Raw genomic sequence first — 21,196 nt, 5'->3', positions numbered from 1 at the left:
TCTCTCCACTGTTTACACTGATTGGTTAAGAAGATATAGTCCAACCTATGCATAATACCCTCCCTCCCTTGTTGCCTGGTATATACTCCATTCAGCAGCACCTAACTTCTCCCAAACACTACCCAGGAAAAGTAGATCTCTACCACAACTACAGGCTAGTTTTGCTGACACTGACCATCACCACAGTTGAATCCTTCCATAGATCTTGTACTGTTTGAGTGTCTTCTTCTCTTGATAGCCACAAACCTTGTCCAGATTGATAGCTAAGTTTAATTTCATTTATCTCAGGGAGACTGTAAAACAGGGAACTCATGTATTTTCTCTAATTTTGTTTTCCCTTTTGATGGAAATATGCAAAACAGATATGGAAATTGAGATTAACGTGACTAGGTTTTAAGTGTTTACTGGTACATAGGACTCCCATTGTTTAGCATGGCATTCAAGAGGCTATGACATGCCCTATTCTGCTAGGGCAAATGACCAGCCTTAAGTATACTCAAAAAGTTTATACATCTATGAATATGCATCTTACCTCTCTCCATTCTTTGTTTCCAATGGCTTGCGTGTACAAAACGCAGACTGTGAAAAGAAAAAAAAAAAGGTCATTTTCAGAATTTAACATATTCTTAAATTAACTGAACCAATTTTGTAGTCTGTTGTACTGTTGAAATTAGTAACTAGGACAATCAAATAGTAATATGTTTTCCCTCAGTTTTCAGTATGCCTAACCAGATCAACAACAATATGGTCTAGTTGTTGCAGCAATGAGCTAATAAATAGGGTGGTTCTAAAACAGGAGGCAACACTTATGCTTGACCTCCAGCAAATCACTTGACAATCCTTAGCAGTAAAATTGGATAAAAGCAGGTCTTCATTAAATGTGGATGGTTGGGCTATCCTAGTTAAACTAATGCATAATTACCCTAAATTATGCTTCCTTCAAGAGATGAGAGAATTAAAATAAAAACAAATGAGGATCCTACTGGAAAGAGACAGGGGAAATAAAAGTGGAAAAAGGAAAAAAAAAATAAATTCTCAGGTTTTCGTTCTTAATTCTGCTTCAAATTATTTACATATATATATTTAAGTATCTTGCATATGCATCTTTTTTTTCAGAAAAAACTAAAACCTAATAAAAAAATTGAATCAATTAAGTTTGTTGACCTAAGCCGTTTTAGAAAGACCAAGCAGCATAATCCCACAGGCATCGCTCTCCTTAGAGATCTGTTTTTCCTGTAGAGAACCCATTACACATTAATCTGCAGCTTCCATCACAGGGACTGGTGACAGACGTACAGTGATTATACGCAGGTCTTTTAAACACTATTATAAGTACAAATCATTTGCACTGAAGGAGTGCTATAAACTTGATTTTCTACAGTCTTGAATTAGTTGCAGCTGACAACCATAAAGCAATTTTTAACTGAAACTCCACTACAACTCTTTTCTAAACAATGGAAATACAGGTATTTGAACACTTCTCCTGACAAATTCTTCTCCTGTGCTGATCATTATTTTTCAGCAAAAGGCTAAAAATAATACTGATTTGGGTTGCAGCCTCAAACAATAAAGGTAGGAGCCTGGTTTTGTTCTCAATGATGTCAGAATCATCAACAGACCAAAGTAGAAATGAAGTCAAGCTCCAAACAACATTTTCTTCTTACTTGAAAGGTATTTGGTGTGGAACAAAAAAAAAAAAAAATACTATTAGGCAGCAGCAAATAAGAGGAAGAACAGAAAAAAGCAAGTTCAATATTTTAGCTCACATAGAAGTTAAAAGTTAACACAATTCAACTTTTTTTCAAATAAGATGTCTTGTAGAAGAAAAAAGCTTTTACAAAAAATTTCAAAATCATTCTCCGGAGATGTCTGTCTTCCTCCATTTACTCTAAATGAAACCTTGGGCAATCATGCTCCTAGCTTTGGTTCCTGCTTATAGTAGAATGAATCCAAACCAACGAGCCTATTTTAACAGCACACTCTGGAGTAGACTGCTGAACTATATTACACGAAGAATGAAGTTAAATGGCTGTGCCAAGGTAACCCTGGTAGAAGAAGGAAATGTTGCCAAAGGAAGTCTCCTCCATAGATGAAAAGAAGCAAAAAAATATTCTCTGGAAATAGCCCTACTGCTAACATAGAATCAGGTAGGCTCTCACAAATATTCCTTTCACTTTCCCCATTGGAAACTCTTTTTTAAATTAACATTACCAGTTCTGCAATAATGAATATTTTCCAATTTTCAGTAGTGGTTTCAAGAATGCAGATGTCTTACTTATTTCTAAAGCAGATATTATTGTGGATTTTGTCCATTTTGCCAAGAGCTTACATCTAAATTTTCAATTAGAAATTTCCCATACCTATAACCCCAGTTGAGAATAGAACTGAAATTCACTTAGAGGAAAAGCCACTCTTTACAGATTATGTGCACTTTTGCTATTCGGATATTTGTATTGTCCAGATTTTTCTTAAACATAATCACTTTTCACTATCGATTTGCTGCTTTATTTTTTGTACTACATCCTGCCCTGCGTATTAGTGTTAATACAGTAAATCAAGTAACAATTGTGCATTGCAGCTGTGGAACAAAAAGAATATTAAAAAATGAGAGATTTAATATTGAGGAGAAGCAAGAAACAATGCAACTGTAAATATCCACTACCATCAAATTTTCAGAAAAGAAACATTCTGGCGCTACCTTATCTCCCTAGTTTATGAAGCCAAATAAAAGAACAGCTATGAACAATAAGACTAAAAAAGATTAACATAGGACAATTTTCATCTCCTACCATGGTTGATGACATGGGAGTCACACAATATAAAAGGGTTAAAAAACAGGTGTAAAACTATACCTTAAAACTAATTCAGTCTCTTACTCTATTCCTACTTTTTGGAAGGCTGCTCACACCTGTCTGTCTGTCAGTTTACTATCATTTGGGGTTTTTTTTATCTTTGGAGGACTTAGAGCAAGCAATGCTAACATTCTCACCCTTTCACCGCTGAGGCACTAGTAGACTTCTATTCCCCTCCATTACCAGTGGCTCCCCAGTGCGTCTAAAGGTATATCCCAGGAGTGGGACCACCTGTCTAGTTTAAGAATCATTTATATAAAACCTTGAATAAGGAGAAAAGAGCTAAGAATTTGTAGTATGACTAGCAATTTTCTGATATTTATCGAGGCTGCAGATGTGGTAGGTACTTTAAATATAATGAAGATATAGACTAATAATCATGTCATGTAAAATCTATTTTATTATAAGTACAAGGTGCAAGTTTGACAGTGATACATACATGTGCATCTCAAACTGACATTTCAAAAAAAAGTCAGTCCTAATGAAAGCTATAGAAAAGACATATGTTCCAGACTTTCTGATAAATACTTTGCAAATTTAGAATAATTTAAAAACTTCTTCTATCTTTCCTCTAAAACTCACACCAGAAATTTTCAGGAAACCGTCCATGATACTGGCCTCCATCAGCGGTAAGGTTCACTATACTTAAAGGTTCTTGGAGAGATGGTTTTATAAAGACCCTGATATCATACTAATTACAATAATCCCTCAAAAACTTCTTCAAAGTCATATCCAACTGGAGAAATGCAGATAAGTATGCTGAAGGTGACCTAAAGCACTTGAACTGCTCAAGCCAGAGATCTAAGGCTTCCTGAAGCAACCAATTATTTTTTTTGAGCAGAAAATAGTTAATAGCATTGTTATGTGGGAGGAGAAGAAATAAGTGGGACAAACAGGAAATTCTTAAGTTTCAAAAGCCAACGTATCATGCAACTACGTCCTAAGATGGAGCTGAACAACCAGTTCTCTTGTAATCTGGAAAACTGAGGGAGAAACGAGGAAGTTCAGAGCACCGAATTGATGAAGAATAACATACCCTCACAAGGAAGTTGGCTGAGAAACCCTTTTGGAAGGCTTTGCCATGTAAGCTCTTCCAAGGGAAGATACATCCATACCTATAGTCAGAAACATTAACATTTAGTAATTTTTAACTCTGGACACTGATACCACCGTGTCAAATTCAAGGTAAATTTAATGAAACCTTGCAAGGAATAAGAGGGTGGAAGTGTCAACAGTTATCACTCAGTTGTAGATTCAGTTCCCAAAATATAGTCTGCACTTTCTTATTTTCCCAGACGGTTTGGGCTTCCCTTACCCTACTCTGGTCCTTTCCCATTCAATGTATATATGCTTATCCTTTAGCCTGGCAACTACTGTTACATCCGAACCATCCACCTCAGTTTTCCCAAACATAACACTACGTCTGTTCCTTTTCACAAGTCTTAGTAACAGTAAAGTTGGCCTTTTCCCCATGCTACCTAAATCCTCCTATGATCCTGCACCCCGTTCTAGCAGGGACTCCCCATTACTCTTCACTGACCAGCTTCTATACCTTCTAGGCAGAGCTTCCTGAAGGTCCCTTTGTCCCAGTTGTCATGAGATTCTTCTCATTGTTACTATTCCATGGTGGAATCTTCCAGGGGAAGAGTTTTTACGTCTCCAGTCTTTCATATCAGACTCTTTCTATTATCATACCTAGGAGTCACAGGGCTCCACAAGAGGACACTCCATCCTGACCACGGTGCTGCCACCACAGCTGCACAGTGGCTCAGTTTGGCTAGCCAGTGCCTAGGAAGAAAATTATTCTACCTAACTGTCATCAGATAAAGAAACACACCAAATTCATTAACCTGTATCTCCTTTGTAGGTCTTATTCCAGCCTCACCGGGGAAGCACTGCTTTAGCTCATTCTCTCCAAGCAAATTACAAAAAAAAAAAAAAAAAAAAAAAGGTTTTCTCAAAAATATTCCTAGAAAAAAACAGTCTCCAAAGTGGAAGAACAGAATGGTCCAAATGCTACAGTAAATCAATATATATGACTTGCTTTGACTCCACTGAGGAGAAAGCATTGTCAGTGAGAGACTTTAGTATTGTTTAAAACTTCATGAACTATTCAAGTCTGGCTATCCAAGTCTGTCCCATCTATATCTAATATCTCTACATTATTTCTGTAACTTGCCTCTAGGGAGGCAAGTGCCAGTTTCCTCTTGGCATGAATATTCTATATTGCAGGGAAGTGGTTGGAATTGGGATAAATACTGAGTAGCAATTACAGTATTAAAAAAAAGGCTAAGCAAACTTCCTATGAGAACCAGAGAAATCACAAGTTTCTTCTTAATTTCAGGAGAAGGCTATTTATGTTGACATGGGAGTCAACTATATTCATGTGTGTCCCTCTCTGAGAAAAAGACCAAGACATTAAAAACAGATTTTCACTATCAGTATGATCCCTAGATAACTGCATTGGAGTTTGAAAAGCATATTAGAATTGGCCTAGTCAACTCCAATGAGACCTCAACACACAGAGTGACTCTACGTGGTTCTATCTTCTATGAGATCCAATGGTTGCAAATTCAGTGGGTCTAAAAGTGGATCTTGTGAAAGTGGTATGATGCTGGTTTTGACACCTTTTTCAGCTAACAGGATATAAGTTGCTGTATACAGACCAGCCTAAGAATGGCCCTTGTCCCAGCAAACAGACACTGAGGAAAGTTACCCTGCTGTACTTCCAACTACAGAAAAGAATAGCACTTCTTACACTACACCCTTACCCTCTCACTTTTACAGTACAGCCATATCTCTGTCCTCAACTAAAGGATACTAGGAGCAAACAAACTACATTGGATAATAAAAAAACCCTGCAGAATACTAAAACTAAATGTACACTGTTTGGAGAGTACCCACAATCAAAGCTGCTTTGCCAAGTAATTTCCTGAGTGCAAATACTTCCAGAGCCAACAGTTTCTCTCTACTAAGGACAGTATTACTGTATCCATGTTTTTGTACTGCTAGCCTGTGACAGGTAGGCCTGATTGGCAGCGTAACTGGGTACTCACAACTTGAGACCAGATCTCTAAAGCGCGCCACCAATTTGAATGCTTTAAATAAGCTATTTACCAGAAACAAGAAAGCAGTATGTTTTTAATTTATAGGCAAGGTTATGACACTTTAAAAAATAATTCCATATACTTTGAATCCCTAAAAAAACCACCAATTTACTTCTCAGAAATATTTTAAAGTTAGACATTAAGACTGCTTTAAGTTTCCTGCCACTCTGTTTCCTTGTGTCCCTTCCCCAGTATGGGCGACCCACCAGCCACAATCACTTGGGTCTGGGCTGCCCACAGGCCACAGACCCTTCAGAGATGTACTGCCTTCTGTATGGAGCGTCCCCTTTCAAGAATGCATCTCCAGCAGCTCGTCTTCAGAAGTGTGGCTCCCAGCAGTATCTTCAGCAGCTGTGCCTCTAGCTCCTCGCTGCTGCCACTTGTTTTCTAAAATATGTCTGGGCAGGAGCACTGTGTGCTCCCCTGGCTGGCAGAAGTTCTGGCAGGCACTGGTTACTCGCACGGCCTTCGGAGCTGACTGGAACCAGCTGTGACAGCCACAGGGTGGTTCACGGCCCCCTCCCACACAGGTCGCACTGCAGTCCCCTGACACTCAAACCCTGCAATTTATGCCTATTACAGTTCCCTATCTGATAAAAACTTGAAGCACTTGTCCCTAATAATATTTGAGCTTAAAAATTAGACACCTCATCACTTTTGTTGAAAGGTGCCTTGATTCAATAAAGAGATCTCTAAATTCAGTCTATCGGGGGCAATAGGTCACCGACAACTCTTCAACATTGCTTAACCTAGACAACTGAGTTTTTATTAGACAACCGAAAAACAGTTAGTAATATGCAAGAGATTCAATTCTGCATGATCTCCCTACACCAGAGGCATGGTATTGCCTACGTCTCCTTTTTAAAAAAAAAAAAATGTTTTATAGGTTAGGAATGTCAAAGGTACTCCTAACTTTATGCAGCTTTTCCGCTGGAAGTAGAAGCTTTTCCCATCAAAAGTGTATTATGGAATCTCTCTCAAGAAACTTTTGGTTAAGAATGGACAAACATACTCTCACAAAAGTACTCAAATGTTTCACACTGTCACATGACTCAGTATTCAAGTATATCCCATCAGGACATGGTTACATGTCCAGACACTTGATAGAAATATATGTCTCAGGTTATTTCCAATGTCACTAAGTACAATACATGGTATTCTAAGGAAGAAAAGCCCAGGCTTAAAAAAAGAAAATGAACTTACAGATAAAAAGATATGGAGACTTGTAGGGGAGACAACATGACCCAAGATGCCATAATCTAAGGCTTTATACATTATAAGAATTAACTTAATTTTATTTTTCAGCGTTTGACTCAGGTTAGTGGACACCATGTACTAGTGGCAACAGCTGCTTCTAGTTTATTTAGAAGTTTGCTTACTAGCTTTGAAAGAGATCTGGAACAACAGATACTTTAAAAAAAAAGAAAAAATATATACTTTTCTGCATTTATTAATTTTAGGAAAATGTAGGTTGACTGCTAAATAAGGGACCACGTAGCTCAGGAAAGCAATATTAAAGTCTTTAAAATTCCAGTTCATGTAACAGAAACTATAAGTGTAACTTAATTACTTTAAATAATTGTCACAAAGACAATGTAAACCTGACATGGAAGAAAATCACCCACTTAATTTTTTAATCCAGTATTCACAAATTTGGAATATATAATGAGAAGAAACAATAAAATGCTACATACTTACTTGGATCAGATTTTGAAAACGTATCTCTGTCCAAAAGATTTCTGTTAAAAAAAAAAAAAAAGATTATTTTAATCTTATTTATAAAAAATGGTGAAAGATACAAATCAGATACCAATGCATATATGTTTTTAACAATTTTGATCAAGAGTCAGCTTAGTTTTCTGCCCTCCTAATACATAAGATTTACTCGGTCAGTCAGCACTAACACTTGAGTCATCTTATTATACATTTTGGATTTGAGCAAACTGTAGCTCATATATTCCAATACCATGAAGTGAAAAGCAACACACGACAAGCACATCAAGTGTATATAATGGACATCAGGAACAGAAATACCTTCACATCACAAACATCTACCAGAGATTAACTTCCTAGCTGAATCCCAAAACTTTAAACTTTATTTAAAAGAATGGCTATGAGATCTCAGATCCATCAGGAAATATCTGTAAGAATCTGTCATGGATGCATAAGGTAAAGAAAACTAAAGCATACACAGGACATACATCAAAATTAGGAACTTTCTAAATATCTACAAAATAGCTAGGAATAAGTAGTAAATATTAATTTCTTTGTTATGCAATGCAGCCCCAATATCGTAGCCACACTTCAGCCAACTGAGTGTCATACACAGATGAGGAAACTCAAATTAACAGTAAGTCTAGAGAATCAGGACTGACCAGAAAACCATTCTCAGAATAGTTACCAACATTTCATCATTCAAAAATAAAAATTTAAAATAATTTAAAAAAAATTAAATCATCTTGACAAACTAGAAAAATGGTCTGAAAACAGGATGCCACTGAACAGGGACAAGATAGAGCTATTAAACCTAGGCAGGTAGTTTAAGTTAGGTATTAAGCTTAATCAACAGCAAAATCACAGCATAGATGCATATAGCTGGACATACAGTAGTTGTGTCAAAAACAGCTCTAGACATCACAGTAGACCACAAATTGAATGCAAGTCAGGAATCTTCTGCCTTTGGGGAAAAAGGCATACTAGAATACATAAAGAAAAATGCCACTTTAATTGTCTGGTCTTTGTAATACTGGTAAACACTCAAGTCAAGCAGTAATGTTTTGGGCACTCCCAATTTCTTGCAATCTAAGACAGACATGGAACCACCAGAGTCCAGCGGAAGCAAAAATAAACAGAAGTCTATAGACTATATCTATGAGGAAAACACTGCTGCAAATTGAAGCTGATCTCCATGTAGGCAGAGCACCTAGGAACAGGTTTAACCCTAAATTGAATCTTCTGCACTGCAGGCACCGAAGTTGAACTTTATTCCATTGTTATACCATCTTTCATTGTTAAAGGTGGCCAGACATGATGTGAAATCTCCACCACTGAAGGTCTTTAAGAACATGTTAGGTAGCTACAAGTCCTAATAAGTTCTTTGATCCTACCCTAGAGCAAGAGGAAGGATTAAATAACCAGTTTACATCCCTTACAGCTTATTATTTTTAATAATTAGTACAGTTTCTTCAAAGGTCACCATTTATTACTCTCATTCAGATCTAAATCACATTATTTCTGTGCTACTGAACAGTGCTGAAAAGTGTATTAATATGTTGTTCAATACAGGTGTTCTAAGTGGTCCACTCATGCTTCAACAAGGAAAAGACACTGTATTCCCAATTTAGAAACTGCCAAGTCCACATTTCAGAACAAGCAATAAGAACAAAAGATAGCTTTAAAAGAACATTGGGTGCATTTGTTTCATCCACTTTAGCCAAAGTAGGCACCAGGATTAAAATCTGTATTTGTGAATGAACCTGAAGTCTGCATGTGCCACTTCTTCAGAACTTCTCTAATCCATTCAGAAGTGGGATTTTTACATATGCATTTAATTATACTCAGAGAGACTGTACTCCATCTTAACCAAAAATGTGCAAATATAAATTAAAATATTAACAAACCCAGGAAAATCACCGATTCCAAGTCTGTATTTGACAATGACCACTACAAACTGCTTTAAAAGACAGTACAGTAAATTCTGCAATATCATAATTGCCAATCCAAAATTAAAATTGCCTCCTACTCCTCTTTAATTATACATACCTAGATAAGCCATTAATTCATGGTAACTAGAATTGGTTTTATTATCAAAAAATGAATTGCTATAAAAACCTAGAATTATGGTTATATGAAAGAAATAGTACATTAGGTTTTGGGATAGGCCTCCCATGCTCACTATTAGGATTCCAAGCAATTTTAATTCCTCTGCATAAATACTATAAAATGACCTTATAATTGGTAAATTAGTGTTTGTGACTGCAGATTAAGATTAAACCATTTTAATGACTCTTATACTGAACTAAGGTGCTTTGAGTTTTTTAAATATTTCCTACTCTTATCTTGTTCCTTTTTAAGTTTTCTTCCTCTATTTTCCCATATACATAAAAACATAAAGACTGGCCATACCAGGTACTGTAAAGCTCAGTCTATCCCGATACCCTTATTCCAGCAGTTGCAAAACGTAGCCACCATAGGAACAGTGTAAGAACAAGGTAAGAATCCGTAATACTTCCTGAGAATGTTCCTGGTCACCAACCATTAGCTGCTCAGGGACTTCTTGAATTAAGAACATTTCTACATCGACAGTATCCCTGAAAGGATTGTAAGGGTTGAGATACCAAAGTTTAACACTGTAACTCAGGTCAGTGTCATTAATTCACAGTTTTGAACTAATACAGCTTGTAAAATACTCAATTTGACCTTTCACGCATTTCACCATAAATAAACAATGTCTTCAGCAAAGTTTGCAGGCATGCCTGATCTTCCAAATCATTAATAACCAACCAAAATAGTAACATAAGAACTTAAGCTGTTCAAGCAATGCAGCTAGTTTCAGAAGAAACTTTCCACTAAATCACGTAACAGCTCAAAAGACTGCTCAATTTCATTTGTGCATTTTCATTTTAGGGGGAAAACAATCAAAGTCCTCCTTTAAATATATGAAAACTGCATGCCACATAAGCATAGGACACTCTACAACCAAAAGAAATGCTAAAAGCAAAAGAAGACTGGATGTATTTCTGGAACTTTATGTAGTCTTTATCCCTTTAATAGTCAATGGCACTTTCTGCACAGGCTGAGCGATACAGGGTGTATTTCTTTCCCTTTTTCCTGAGAAAAGTATTCTCTTTGGTAGTATGCTATTTTGTCTCAGGAAACAGTCCTAGGAAAGCTCACAAACTCAGAAACCAGAAATAGCTGAAACTTCTGTTTCTTCCTCCTAATCCAAGTATCAAGAGAAACAGACTTCTATTTTCACTGAAGACGGTGAGTATATTTTTTCTACACCCATTAAGCTTTTCAGATAAAGAATGCAAAAAGAAAAGAGAAGGAATTGCTATTAATTATGAGGGGGAAAAAAAAAAAAAAAAAAAGACATATGCTTTTACCTGGAAAAACATGAACATCAAATACCTACAGCAAAGAAGTCTGGGAACATCTGTGCAGAAAGCATTATTCTACCATCACAGATCCTGAAGGAATTCATTCTGCACCTACCCATTCTGGAGTGGACCTTCCAAAATGGTTGCAAGGGCATAAACAACGAACAGAAAAAAACAAATAGGAGGCATGGCAATAACACCTACTTAGTCTAAACTGGAACACACAAGACAGATTAGAAATGCTGGGATAAAGAGTTATTTTTCTGTATGACAGCAATTTCCCCAGGAAAAAAAAAAAGTAATCAGTCAATAAGAAAATTTAAAACATATTTAGCCATGCCTTACAGAATCACTTTGTTCACACAGTTTCGTGAACTCCATAAAGATTTGTCAAAATAACAGTTTCTGCCCAGTACTTTCCTTCAAAAATTGTTTCAAAACAGAATAGAGTATTTCAGTTGGAAGGAACCCACAGCAGACATCTAGTTCAACTTCAGGGCTTGTTAAAGCGTGTTATTAAGGGCATTGTCCAAATGCCTCTTAAAAAATGACAGGCTTGGGGCATTAACCTCCTTTCTAGAAAGCCTGTTCCAGTGTTTGACCACCCTCTCAATAAAGAAATGATTCCTAATGTCAAGTTTTTTGTACTATGTTTAATGTAAAAACATCTCATATGTATAAATCAGATACTTCAATATTCACTGATCTAGTTAGCAGTGGTAGCTAAACAGAAATCGTTACAGTCGATGTTGCTTTGTATGATCTCACGTACTCTATGCATCATACCTACCTTGACAAAGACTGACCTATGTTAAAAAGTAACATTTGCTCACCTTGTTCATATACAGGTTGCTTCAAATTTGACTTTATTTTAATGCTCAATATCTGAACTTCCTGCTCTGTAATTTTTTTGTTTTAAATTTAACTCTTTGTTATACCTAGCTGCTAAGCAGAAGTAAATCCAATTCTCCCTTCAAAAATGACAGAATTCTGGCACTGAAAAACAGACTACAGTAACTACAGAATGAAATAGTTTAAAATCTATCTCTCTAGTCTCAAAAAAAAAAACAAACCACAAAATCCTAAAAAACCCCGTGTTCATATGACTGGAAAAATATTTATACATTGCTTTCAGCAGCTCTGAAATCCTTAATGATAAAAAAGTGGTTTACTTCAGATGAATTTGTCAGAATCTCTCCAGGTGTTACAAGTTTTATGTTTCTCTTCATCTTTAGATTACATTTAAGTGCATGCAAAGATTCCTTGGTTGTGAAATAAAGCACTCAGCAGTTTCCAAACACAAAAGTTAGTTACCCGTGCAAAATTGGTTTTAATTTTTAGAAAATATACATTTTCAATATATTATACTCTCATATAAGCATACACTACTTTTCTCACAGTACACTTGTACCACTCCATGGGAAGAGGAATTGTCCCTAGTTCATTAAACAGTCCATTAAACAAATGCATTTCTGTTTCCCTCACTTAATGCGGGGCCCATGTGTCTTTTTCAAGGAAGATCCTGAAAAAAGCAGCAGCATCTCCTCACCTTTTACTGTGCAGAATAGTATCCATTCTACTACTAATTGTAACATAACTGTATTACATCCTAGTAGTCGCTGTCCCTCAGCCTTGACTGGTATTACTGGACTTGCAATAGTCAGTCCTAGGTAAGATGAGGTATGATCCAAAGAGCCTACTTGAGTGAAGAGTCCACTTGACTTCCTGCAGAGTAATTTCGCAAACAATTTTTCACTTGTAATGCTAGCTTAAGTAGTCACCCTTCCCTAGCTATTTACTCTCACCTTCTGTATTCTGTCAGAACACAATAAAAAGCAAGCTATTAGCCTCCAGATCTCTATATTCAAATGCCCTGGACCTAAAAGCAGATTAGACAATTTCTCAGAATTTTATCTTCTTGTCAAAATAACTGGTTGTCTTAGGAAAGGCTCACAGGCAAGAAAATGGTGGCTCTCCTGACTAAGAAGCAATTAGGATGACTTCTTCCTTTCTGTTCAGATTGTCTCCACTCTTTGGGACACTAGAAGGACTGGGAAGAAAGCAAACATATCTCTGATGTGCAAGCTTAACATCCACAATACGTCTTCATAACTTTTGGAGAATTGACTCTTCTTGTGCACAAGACGATGAAAAAATAATTTTCAGCCTCCCAGTAACTTTCATTGTCTATTTAAACATATATTGGTTGAGAAGCCATTATCTTAAAGGAAAAAGAAATGGAGAAGCAATGAGAAGGGTTAGACCAGCAGTGCTTCCATGAGTTTTTTTGACAACCCACAGAAAGTCCTCTCCGGCTAGATGTACACAAACAGTTTAAGGATGATACCTCTATTAAAACTGCTAACTACTTCTGGGGATTAAAAAAAACAAACAAAGGAGTTGCCAAGTTTATTTACTTCAACATAAGAATAGTTTCACAGACATTCTATGGAAACGGACAGGAAGCACTGGATTATGAAAAGATACACTTGCAGATGAAGCAGACCTGAACACATTCCTGGACTGTTCCAGTTTAAATAAAAAAAGTCCATTTAGGAATATCACAAACTGAATTCTGCTTCAATAGCAACCTAATTATTATTTGAAACCAACAGAATGAACCATCTACATTCATGTTTCTAAGGCTGAGCAGGTAAACAGTCTCTGGGTCTGAGCTACTAGTGACGTATCCTGGGGGATGGCACTAAGGATTGCTGGTGGTCAAAAGTTCTATTCAATCTAGTGTCAACTCACTGGTCCCTTCCAGCTACTTTCACCCAGCCCATCCAAATCCATGGATATGCTGCCCTATTTTAGATCTGATTTCTTTAGGAATGTAGAGTTAATACAGTATTTCATTAATGTATAACAATATATATAACATACAAACTGGTATTGCAGTTTTTCTGAAACAAATCTTCAAAAGGTATACATCAAAGAAGTAATATAGAAAGCAAACATATACCTCATCCTTTCTCAGCCATTGCAGAGGTGTTGGGGGGTGAGGCACTGCTTAGATGGGCAGAGAAAGAAAGAAAATAAGGAAAATAATACTACTACAGAAAGTCTTCATAATAATACATTTAAAGTTGTTACACACTTCCTAGTACCTAGCCCTTTCCCCGCTGTCGGGCTTTCCCATATACCACCCTTCTGAAGCCTGAGATTGCCGGCTTCAGCTGTGGGAGGGTGTTCCACTGAGCCATCCCCCGGTGTACCATGTCCTGCCTGGGGAGAAGCATGAAGTTTACAGTGGTGGCAGGGGTGGAACAGGTGGTCTCAGGAGTATGACGTAGATGGCTTCTTCCTCCCCACTCTGAGGACCCCCACCTGGGCTATTTTTCCAACATGCTTTTACATCCTGCTCTTGCCTCACTGGTCTGCAACTCCATTTCACGTCCACATTTACTGTATATATTGTATTACATCTGCTTGAGACTTGCTCTTGCAGCTCTTTTGATTTTGCCCAGCTCCCAGCCTGGACTTGTTTACCAACCACCGGTGACCTCTTCACAGCGCTGGGGTCCCCAGTGGCACCCCGAGCCCCCTCTTTTCAGCCTCTGCTCCTGCTCCTCCACCCTGCATCCTGTGTCCGCACTTGCAAGCCCTCTGCTATCCCACCATGCCCATGCTCCTCTGCGCTGCACCCTTCCCTGCAACTCACAAATAGGTCATTCTACACAGAATAACTACTTGCTGCTACTATCTGTAGAAAGAAATATGGTTATACCACACAATTACACAAAGACAAGCCAAAGCAAAACCAAGCAGTAGCCACCTGGTCATTACAAAAAGCACTGGTTTGGGTTTGCAGCTAAGCAAACCCAAACAAAGCTCCATGTAGGCAAGGACAAGTTTAGACGAAATCTGACAAGTCCTGAGCCCTTGCACGGTTGATGTGAAACCTGGGGCCTGCTCCTAGCAATCGCAAGACTGAATTTACGAGGCAACACTATATCTGCCTTAAATTCTAGAAGTCACATGGCTGCACGCTTAAAGTTCAAACAATATACATGCATAGGTGAAAACGAAACCATGTAGGCTATCAGGCTAACACATCTCTGTGACTATTTTGATGGACACTGTCACCCATTTACATTTTCTCCCAGTACACTCATTTTTCTCGGCTGAAGCCAGCTGGTTGTCTAGGCAGTTTCATTTCAAAGAAAAAACATACAAGATCAACTTTCTGTTGTCGGTCACACATAACCACTCCACAGACTTCTAATCCAACCTGGGCACACATACACAAAGAAAGCAGAAAAATGAAAACCAGACTTACCATCAGGATGAATTTTATATTCTGTATTTTGTACTATACAGAGTTACAAGCTCAAATAATTAATTTGTTATGGATATTTCTTTTATCATTCCATCTTCCTGCAACAGGGATTTCTAACAAATGATGAATATTTCCAAAAAACCAGGAGGTAAGTACACTGGCTGGAAAGAATCGATCTTGCCAGAAATCAATGCCTAGGACAATCAAAGATACAATTAAACATACTTTTGGGTACCGCAACCACTAGAAAGTGGCTGGTGATGACTTTCAGACTGCCAAACAAAAGGAAAAGCAAAAAACCTGAAGTAGTACGTTTTGTTCCTCTGTGCAAGAAACTTGAAATTAAATTATCTTCATTACTGAGAATAGGAGTTGCTTAATTCCATTCAGCCCATTCATTAGCATTAGATTTCTGTACAAATTGTGAAGCGGCATAGAACCGATCCAAACCAGGCATGGGCAACCAATTGTATTTCTGTTGAATTAACCATGATAAGGAGTTTATGCTGCCTTTCCACACATTACACCTGGTGTGGGAATACAGCCAGTGTAGAAGCCTCTCCAGCATAAACCCTGAATGATGAGGACAGACTGCCTAATTGAGCATAAAGCCTAGCAGAGCAAGACTATCATAAAAAACTTTCTCAATTAGCAAAGTGACCCTGTACTGTGTCAATATTTTACAACACTTTTACCATCTTTCAGGTAACCACGTCATCTTTGATACACTACTAGAAGTCATAAAGTGATCAAACTACAGCTTCTCTTTCCTATAGATATTAAAAAATTAGTCTCAAGAAGATAATTCTAATTAATAACTGCTCATTCAGTAAGTAAATAAACATTAACATGAGGCATAACGAAACTCTTGGCCTTTCTTGTAAGACAAGGTTTCATAAAGGCTATGGCTCAATCAGGAGACTACAGGAAAAAAACTAGGTCGGTCTACACAGTAACCATGAGGAGCATAAATCACCACTATACAGATCACAACAAAGAGTGAAAAACTTGAGAACCCGTTGAACTTCATATGTTCACACAGAGTACAAACTTCAAGATGTGTGACAACCATAATCTACTTGTGTTCTTGGTATTAAATATGCTAGTTCAGTCAACAACATAGTAACTGCACCGATAGAAGGGAAGATGGGGAGAGAATACAAAGTTTTTTCCAAGATTTAACTAGATTGGAATCAGTGAAGAACACCACCAGAGAGGGAGATACAGGATGACAGATGCATGGCCTGAAGCTTACCACAAGCTCACATGGGACCACAAATTTACACACCCAGCTGGTAAGTGAAGATTCAAGTCTTGGCACAGGCCTACAATCAGTATGCAGTGCAAATACCTCTTCAGAGAGGAAGAGGAACCTTTGGGCTGGAAAACAGCAGTGGAGTAAAAGAGCAGCCTATATTCTGTCTTCCACACCAACTGGAGGGCCAAGGTCCTGATCCTTCACCACATGACAATCACGCAAAATTATGCCAGGCCGCAACAAGTAAAGAATGCATAGTAGGTGACAACGAAATTTTCATTAGACCATGGATGCCGTTCAGGACGCAGAGGGAGATGGCTACCAGAACAATTGATCCAGACAATAGTGGACTATTACCAACACCAGAGGATCCTCTGGGATGACACATTTAAGTTGTTCTGCCACATTAGATCTGGCTCTTGAGCCAAAGAATACAGAGTCCTGATAAAAAACCTCAGAGGTTTAGGAATCTACATCTTACAAGAGTCGGAAAAGAACTGTGAACTTTTTGTTTGGTAGGCACTGAGTAGCAATAACTAGAAAAAATTAAATTAATTTCTTGCTTTTCTAGCATTTGTAAAACTACAGCCAATGCTGGCATTCAATAAGCCATAGGAATCATATGAAAAGTTTTTAGTCATACAGAAACCCCAGAAAGAGCACCACCTGATATCCAAAACATTTAGACTTTACAAAAGACTTTACAATTTTCATAGACAATTTCTCATTCTATGAGATGCACTTCTCCTAAAGGCTACCTGATGTGTCCCTGAAGCTAAAACAGGCTGGCTTGCAGAATAAGTAGTAGTGCAATGCCATCTGCATAGTACTGGAACCTGGCTAATTTGGTAACATTGACAGTACAGGCATGCAGGGCAAATTAACTTGGGAAGTGCTGACAGTTGAACCATGCAGAATTAAAAGCTCAGTGAATAGAAGCTGTATCCTTACAGGAAAGAGAGAAAGGAAAGAGAGAAAGGAAAGAGAGAAAGGAAAGAGAGAAAGGAAAGAGAGAAAGGAAAGAGAGAAAGGAAAGAGAGAAAGGAAAGAGAGAAAGGAAAGAGAGAAAGGAAAGAGAGAAAGGAAAGAGAGAAAGGAAAGAGAGAAAGGAAAGAGAGAAAGGAAAGAGAGAAAGGAAAGAGAGAAAGGAAAGAGAGAAAGGAAAGAGAGAAAGGAAAGAGAGAAAGGAAAGAGAGAAAGGAAAGAGAGAAAGGAAAGAGAGAAAGGAAAGAGAGAAAGGAAAGAGAGAAAGGAAAGAGAGAAAGGAAAGAGAGAAAGGAAAGAGAGAAAGGAAAGAGAGAAAGGAAAGAGAGAAAGGAAAGAGAGAAAGGAAAGAGAGAAAGGAAAGAGAGAAAGGAAAGAGAGAAAGGAAAGAGAGAAAGGAAAGAGAGAAAGGAAAGAGAGAAAGGAAAGAGAGAAAGGAAAGAGAGAAAGGAAAGAGAGAAAGGAAAGAGAGAAAGGAAAGAGAGAAAGGAAAGAGAGAAAGGAAAGAGAGAAAGGAAAGAGAGAAAGGAAAGAGAGAAAGGAAAGAGAGAAAGGAAAGAGAGAAAGGAAAGAGAGAAAGGAAAGAGAGAAAGGAAAGAGAGAAAGGAAAGAGAGAAAGGAAAGAGAGAAAGGAAAGAGAGAAAGGAAAGAGAGAAAGGAAAGACAGAAAGGAAAGAGAGAAAGGAAAGAGAGAAAGGAAAGACAGAAAGGAAAGACAGAAAGGAAAGACAGAAAGGAAAGACAGAAAGGAAAGACAGAAAGGAAAGACAGAAAGGAAAGACAGAAAGGAAAGACAGAAAGGAAAGACAGAAAGGAAAGACAGAAAGGAAAGACAGAAAGGAAAGACAGAAAGGAAAGACAGAAAGGAAAGACAGAAAGGAAAGACAGAAAGGAAAGACAGAAAGGAAAGACAGAAAGGAAAGACAGAAAGGAAAGACTATTGTCTAGAGTCACAAATCTATTGTGTGGCACAAATAGCTTGTACTGCTTCACTGACCACCAAGTTACACCACCTGTACAAACTGGAAGAAGTTCCCATACTTCCTATAAAGAAAACAAGCAAAAAAAAGAAAAAAAAATCTAGGAAGAAAGAATAGGTAGGAGCTGATAATTGTTCATGTAAACTAGTGACCAAAATTGGTTCTACAACTCTTCAGGTATCAAGGGAAAACTAATGTCTTGACCCAAACTATTTTAAAAGCATTTCTCTCCAGGTGTGTAAGCAATACACAACTGCTAATTATTAAAGAATTTTCAGCATTCTCTGAACTTTGCAGTTTGCTCTTGCTGTATTTCACAATTTCATTTAACACTACTTTTCGAGAGCTTTAGCCAATGAACGTGTTTACAGATGAATCACAAACATGTGTTAATCATTACTCTCTGCCCCAATGTCATTCATTTTATACTCAATTTTAAAGCATGATTTTGTAACCAAAAGCTGTCATCCCAGCACATAAAGAAGAAAGGAATCGCCACAGAAATTCCCATCCTTCTGCACTTGACATGGAGACATATCAGGATGGGAAATGATTTTTTTTAAATAAGAAAAACAGACATGGCTTTTGAAGATACCTACAGAGAAATTAACATTGTGAACTATATACTGAAATTAGTTACAAGTAAGGTAACGAAGGTCAGAATTGATTGTCTATGTCATATTCCTACATTTCTTCCTAACTACCTGATGGATTCTCAAATCACTATAAAACTAAGGTTTGAAGAAAACATTGCAGGTATATACAAACAATACCTGGAATGAAAGAAACTCCCATTATAAGTCAACTGGGTCAAATCCAGCATAAATGTTCTGACATCTGTAATTGTGACAGGTTACTTGAGGAACCTAAAAGTAATACTAAAGGTCCTGGATTGCTTTTGCACATAGCAGCACGCCCTTCACTGGACCAGGGTTTTCTGTGGTTGTTGCCAGTGAACTTGGCAGAGGCAGGCAGTAAGTACATCGGGGTGTTCCCATGTCAGCCTAGTGACTGTTTCAGTATTCCAAATTCAATCTTACTCTACTTCTTATCATCTCAGCCTTCTTTTGAAATGCAACCTTGATAAAACATCATATCATACTTTATTTACTAAGGAAAGAGAGGGAGTTGTCTGACAATTTAAGTTTAGAGCCCTGCCGTTCTGTCCTTGGAGAAGTAGTGTCAACTGCAGGAACTCCCGGGCAGCTACATTAGAAAATGGAGCAACGGACTGAAGCACAAACTTTGCCTCATTTCGCATCAGGAAACAACACTAGCAGTTCAAATTATCCGCTAGAAGCTGCCAACTCTGGTGGTGAAAGGAACCACTGCTCTGCAACTACTAGGGAATACTTAAGGAAGCTGTGAAACATGAATAAAGATACGAATATGAAAGCCCACAAATAAAATATTTTTAGACCTCTAACGGGAAATTCCCTGCGATTCAAGGGAGAAAGCAGGATTTTTTGAAATGCCGATAAACAAACCGCGGCCAAATAAATGCCGAGGAACAAAACGGCATACGCTAGGTTTTGCGTTACGGGCTGGCATTTTCTTAATTTATCGGCAACAGCGTTACGATAAAACGTGACGAGGTAGCACGCCCGGTTTCGTAACAGTTCGGCAGGAAAGCCTCAGACAACAGACGAAAGGATTATTCCGGAGGGGAGTTTCCTCCGTCCCCACCCGCGGCGCTTGGGTCAGCTCCAGAAGTTAAAACACCGGCTGGAGAAATCGCTCTGCGCGCACGCACGGCGAGGCGACCCCCGCTCCCCTCCGGCCAGCTTCCCCCGTGCCGGCAGCGGCACGGGAAGGAAGGATCTGGGGCGGCAGCAGCGGCCGCCCGTTTCGGCAAAGCCGGCGGCCGCCCGCAGCCCCTGCGAGAGCCGGCGCTTTCTGCCCCGGGGTCCGCCGGCAGCACCCCCGCCCCCGGCACGCCGAAGCGGGCTGCCGCGGGCCGGCCGCCGACCTCGGGCTGCGCCCGGGCGCTGCCGCCGGCTGAGCGCTCACAACTTCCCCGCGCCGGGCACGCTTCTCCGAGCACTGGAGGGAAAGCGCCTCGCACGGCGCCCGGCATGCGGCGGGCCGCCCGGCCGCTGCCCCTTCTCCTCCCGGCCGCCCCCCTCGGCTGACAGAGCCCGGGGCGGGGACCGGCCCGCTCGCCCGCCTGCCCCCTCCGACGCCCCCGGGGCGCGCGGGCAGGGCGGCCCGCAGCCGCCGCCGTACCTGCAGGACACGGAGAGCTCCACCTTGGTGGCCGGGATGCTGGCGCCGAGGACGTTAAAATCCCCCACGGACGCCATGTTCGGAAACCCACCACTCCTGCCCGGCTTCTGCCGCCCCGCCGGCTCCTCCAGCCCGAACATGGGGCAGCGCAGGGCGGGCAGGAGGGCGGCGGAGAGGGAGGGCAGGAGGCGGCGCCAAGCGGGCCGCCGCCCGTGGAGCGGAGCGGAGCGGTGCACCGGCCCGCGCCGCCGCCCGCGGGCTGCCGCCGCCGACTGAGGCGGCGAGGCGGGAGCGGGGCGGTGACGTCACCGCGGGCGGGAGCCGCGCGTGACTGCCCCGGCCCGGGGCGCGCGGGGTGCCCGACGGCCGGCGCGGGGGGCGGGCTGCCCGGGCCGACCCGCCGCC

General features: G+C 39.6%; 1 protein-coding gene across 2 annotated transcripts in view; it reads right to left on the bottom strand.

Annotated features, from left to right (window-relative positions):
• CPNE8 (copine 8) overlaps positions 1-20,993 on the bottom strand; it is a 112,126-nt gene extending 91,133 nt beyond the window's left edge. The window contains exons 1-3 of one of the 2 annotated variants that reach the window (XM_075024887.1): positions 20,792-20,993; positions 7,658-7,698; positions 533-579 (exon numbers count right to left, since the gene is read on the bottom strand). In XM_075024887.1, coding sequence (XP_074880988.1) covers positions 533-579; positions 7,658-7,698; positions 20,792-20,931 — 228 coding nt within the window. In that variant the 5' untranslated portion in view covers positions 20,932-20,993. Of the gene's footprint in view, positions 1-532; positions 580-7,657; positions 7,699-14,026; positions 14,067-20,791 lie in introns of those variants that run through there. The other variant, XM_075024889.1, reaches the window with a different exon arrangement.
• Between the last annotated feature and the right edge of the window lie 203 nt (positions 20,994-21,196).

The sequence above is a fragment of the Buteo buteo genome, chromosome 4 (genome assembly GCF_964188355.1).
Source record: "Buteo buteo chromosome 4, bButBut1.hap1.1, whole genome shotgun sequence".
NCBI lineage: Eukaryota > Metazoa > Chordata > Aves > Accipitriformes > Accipitridae > Buteo > Buteo buteo.
Note: the sequence above shows the minus strand (reverse complement) of the source record. Positions and strands in the feature narration are given on the sequence as shown.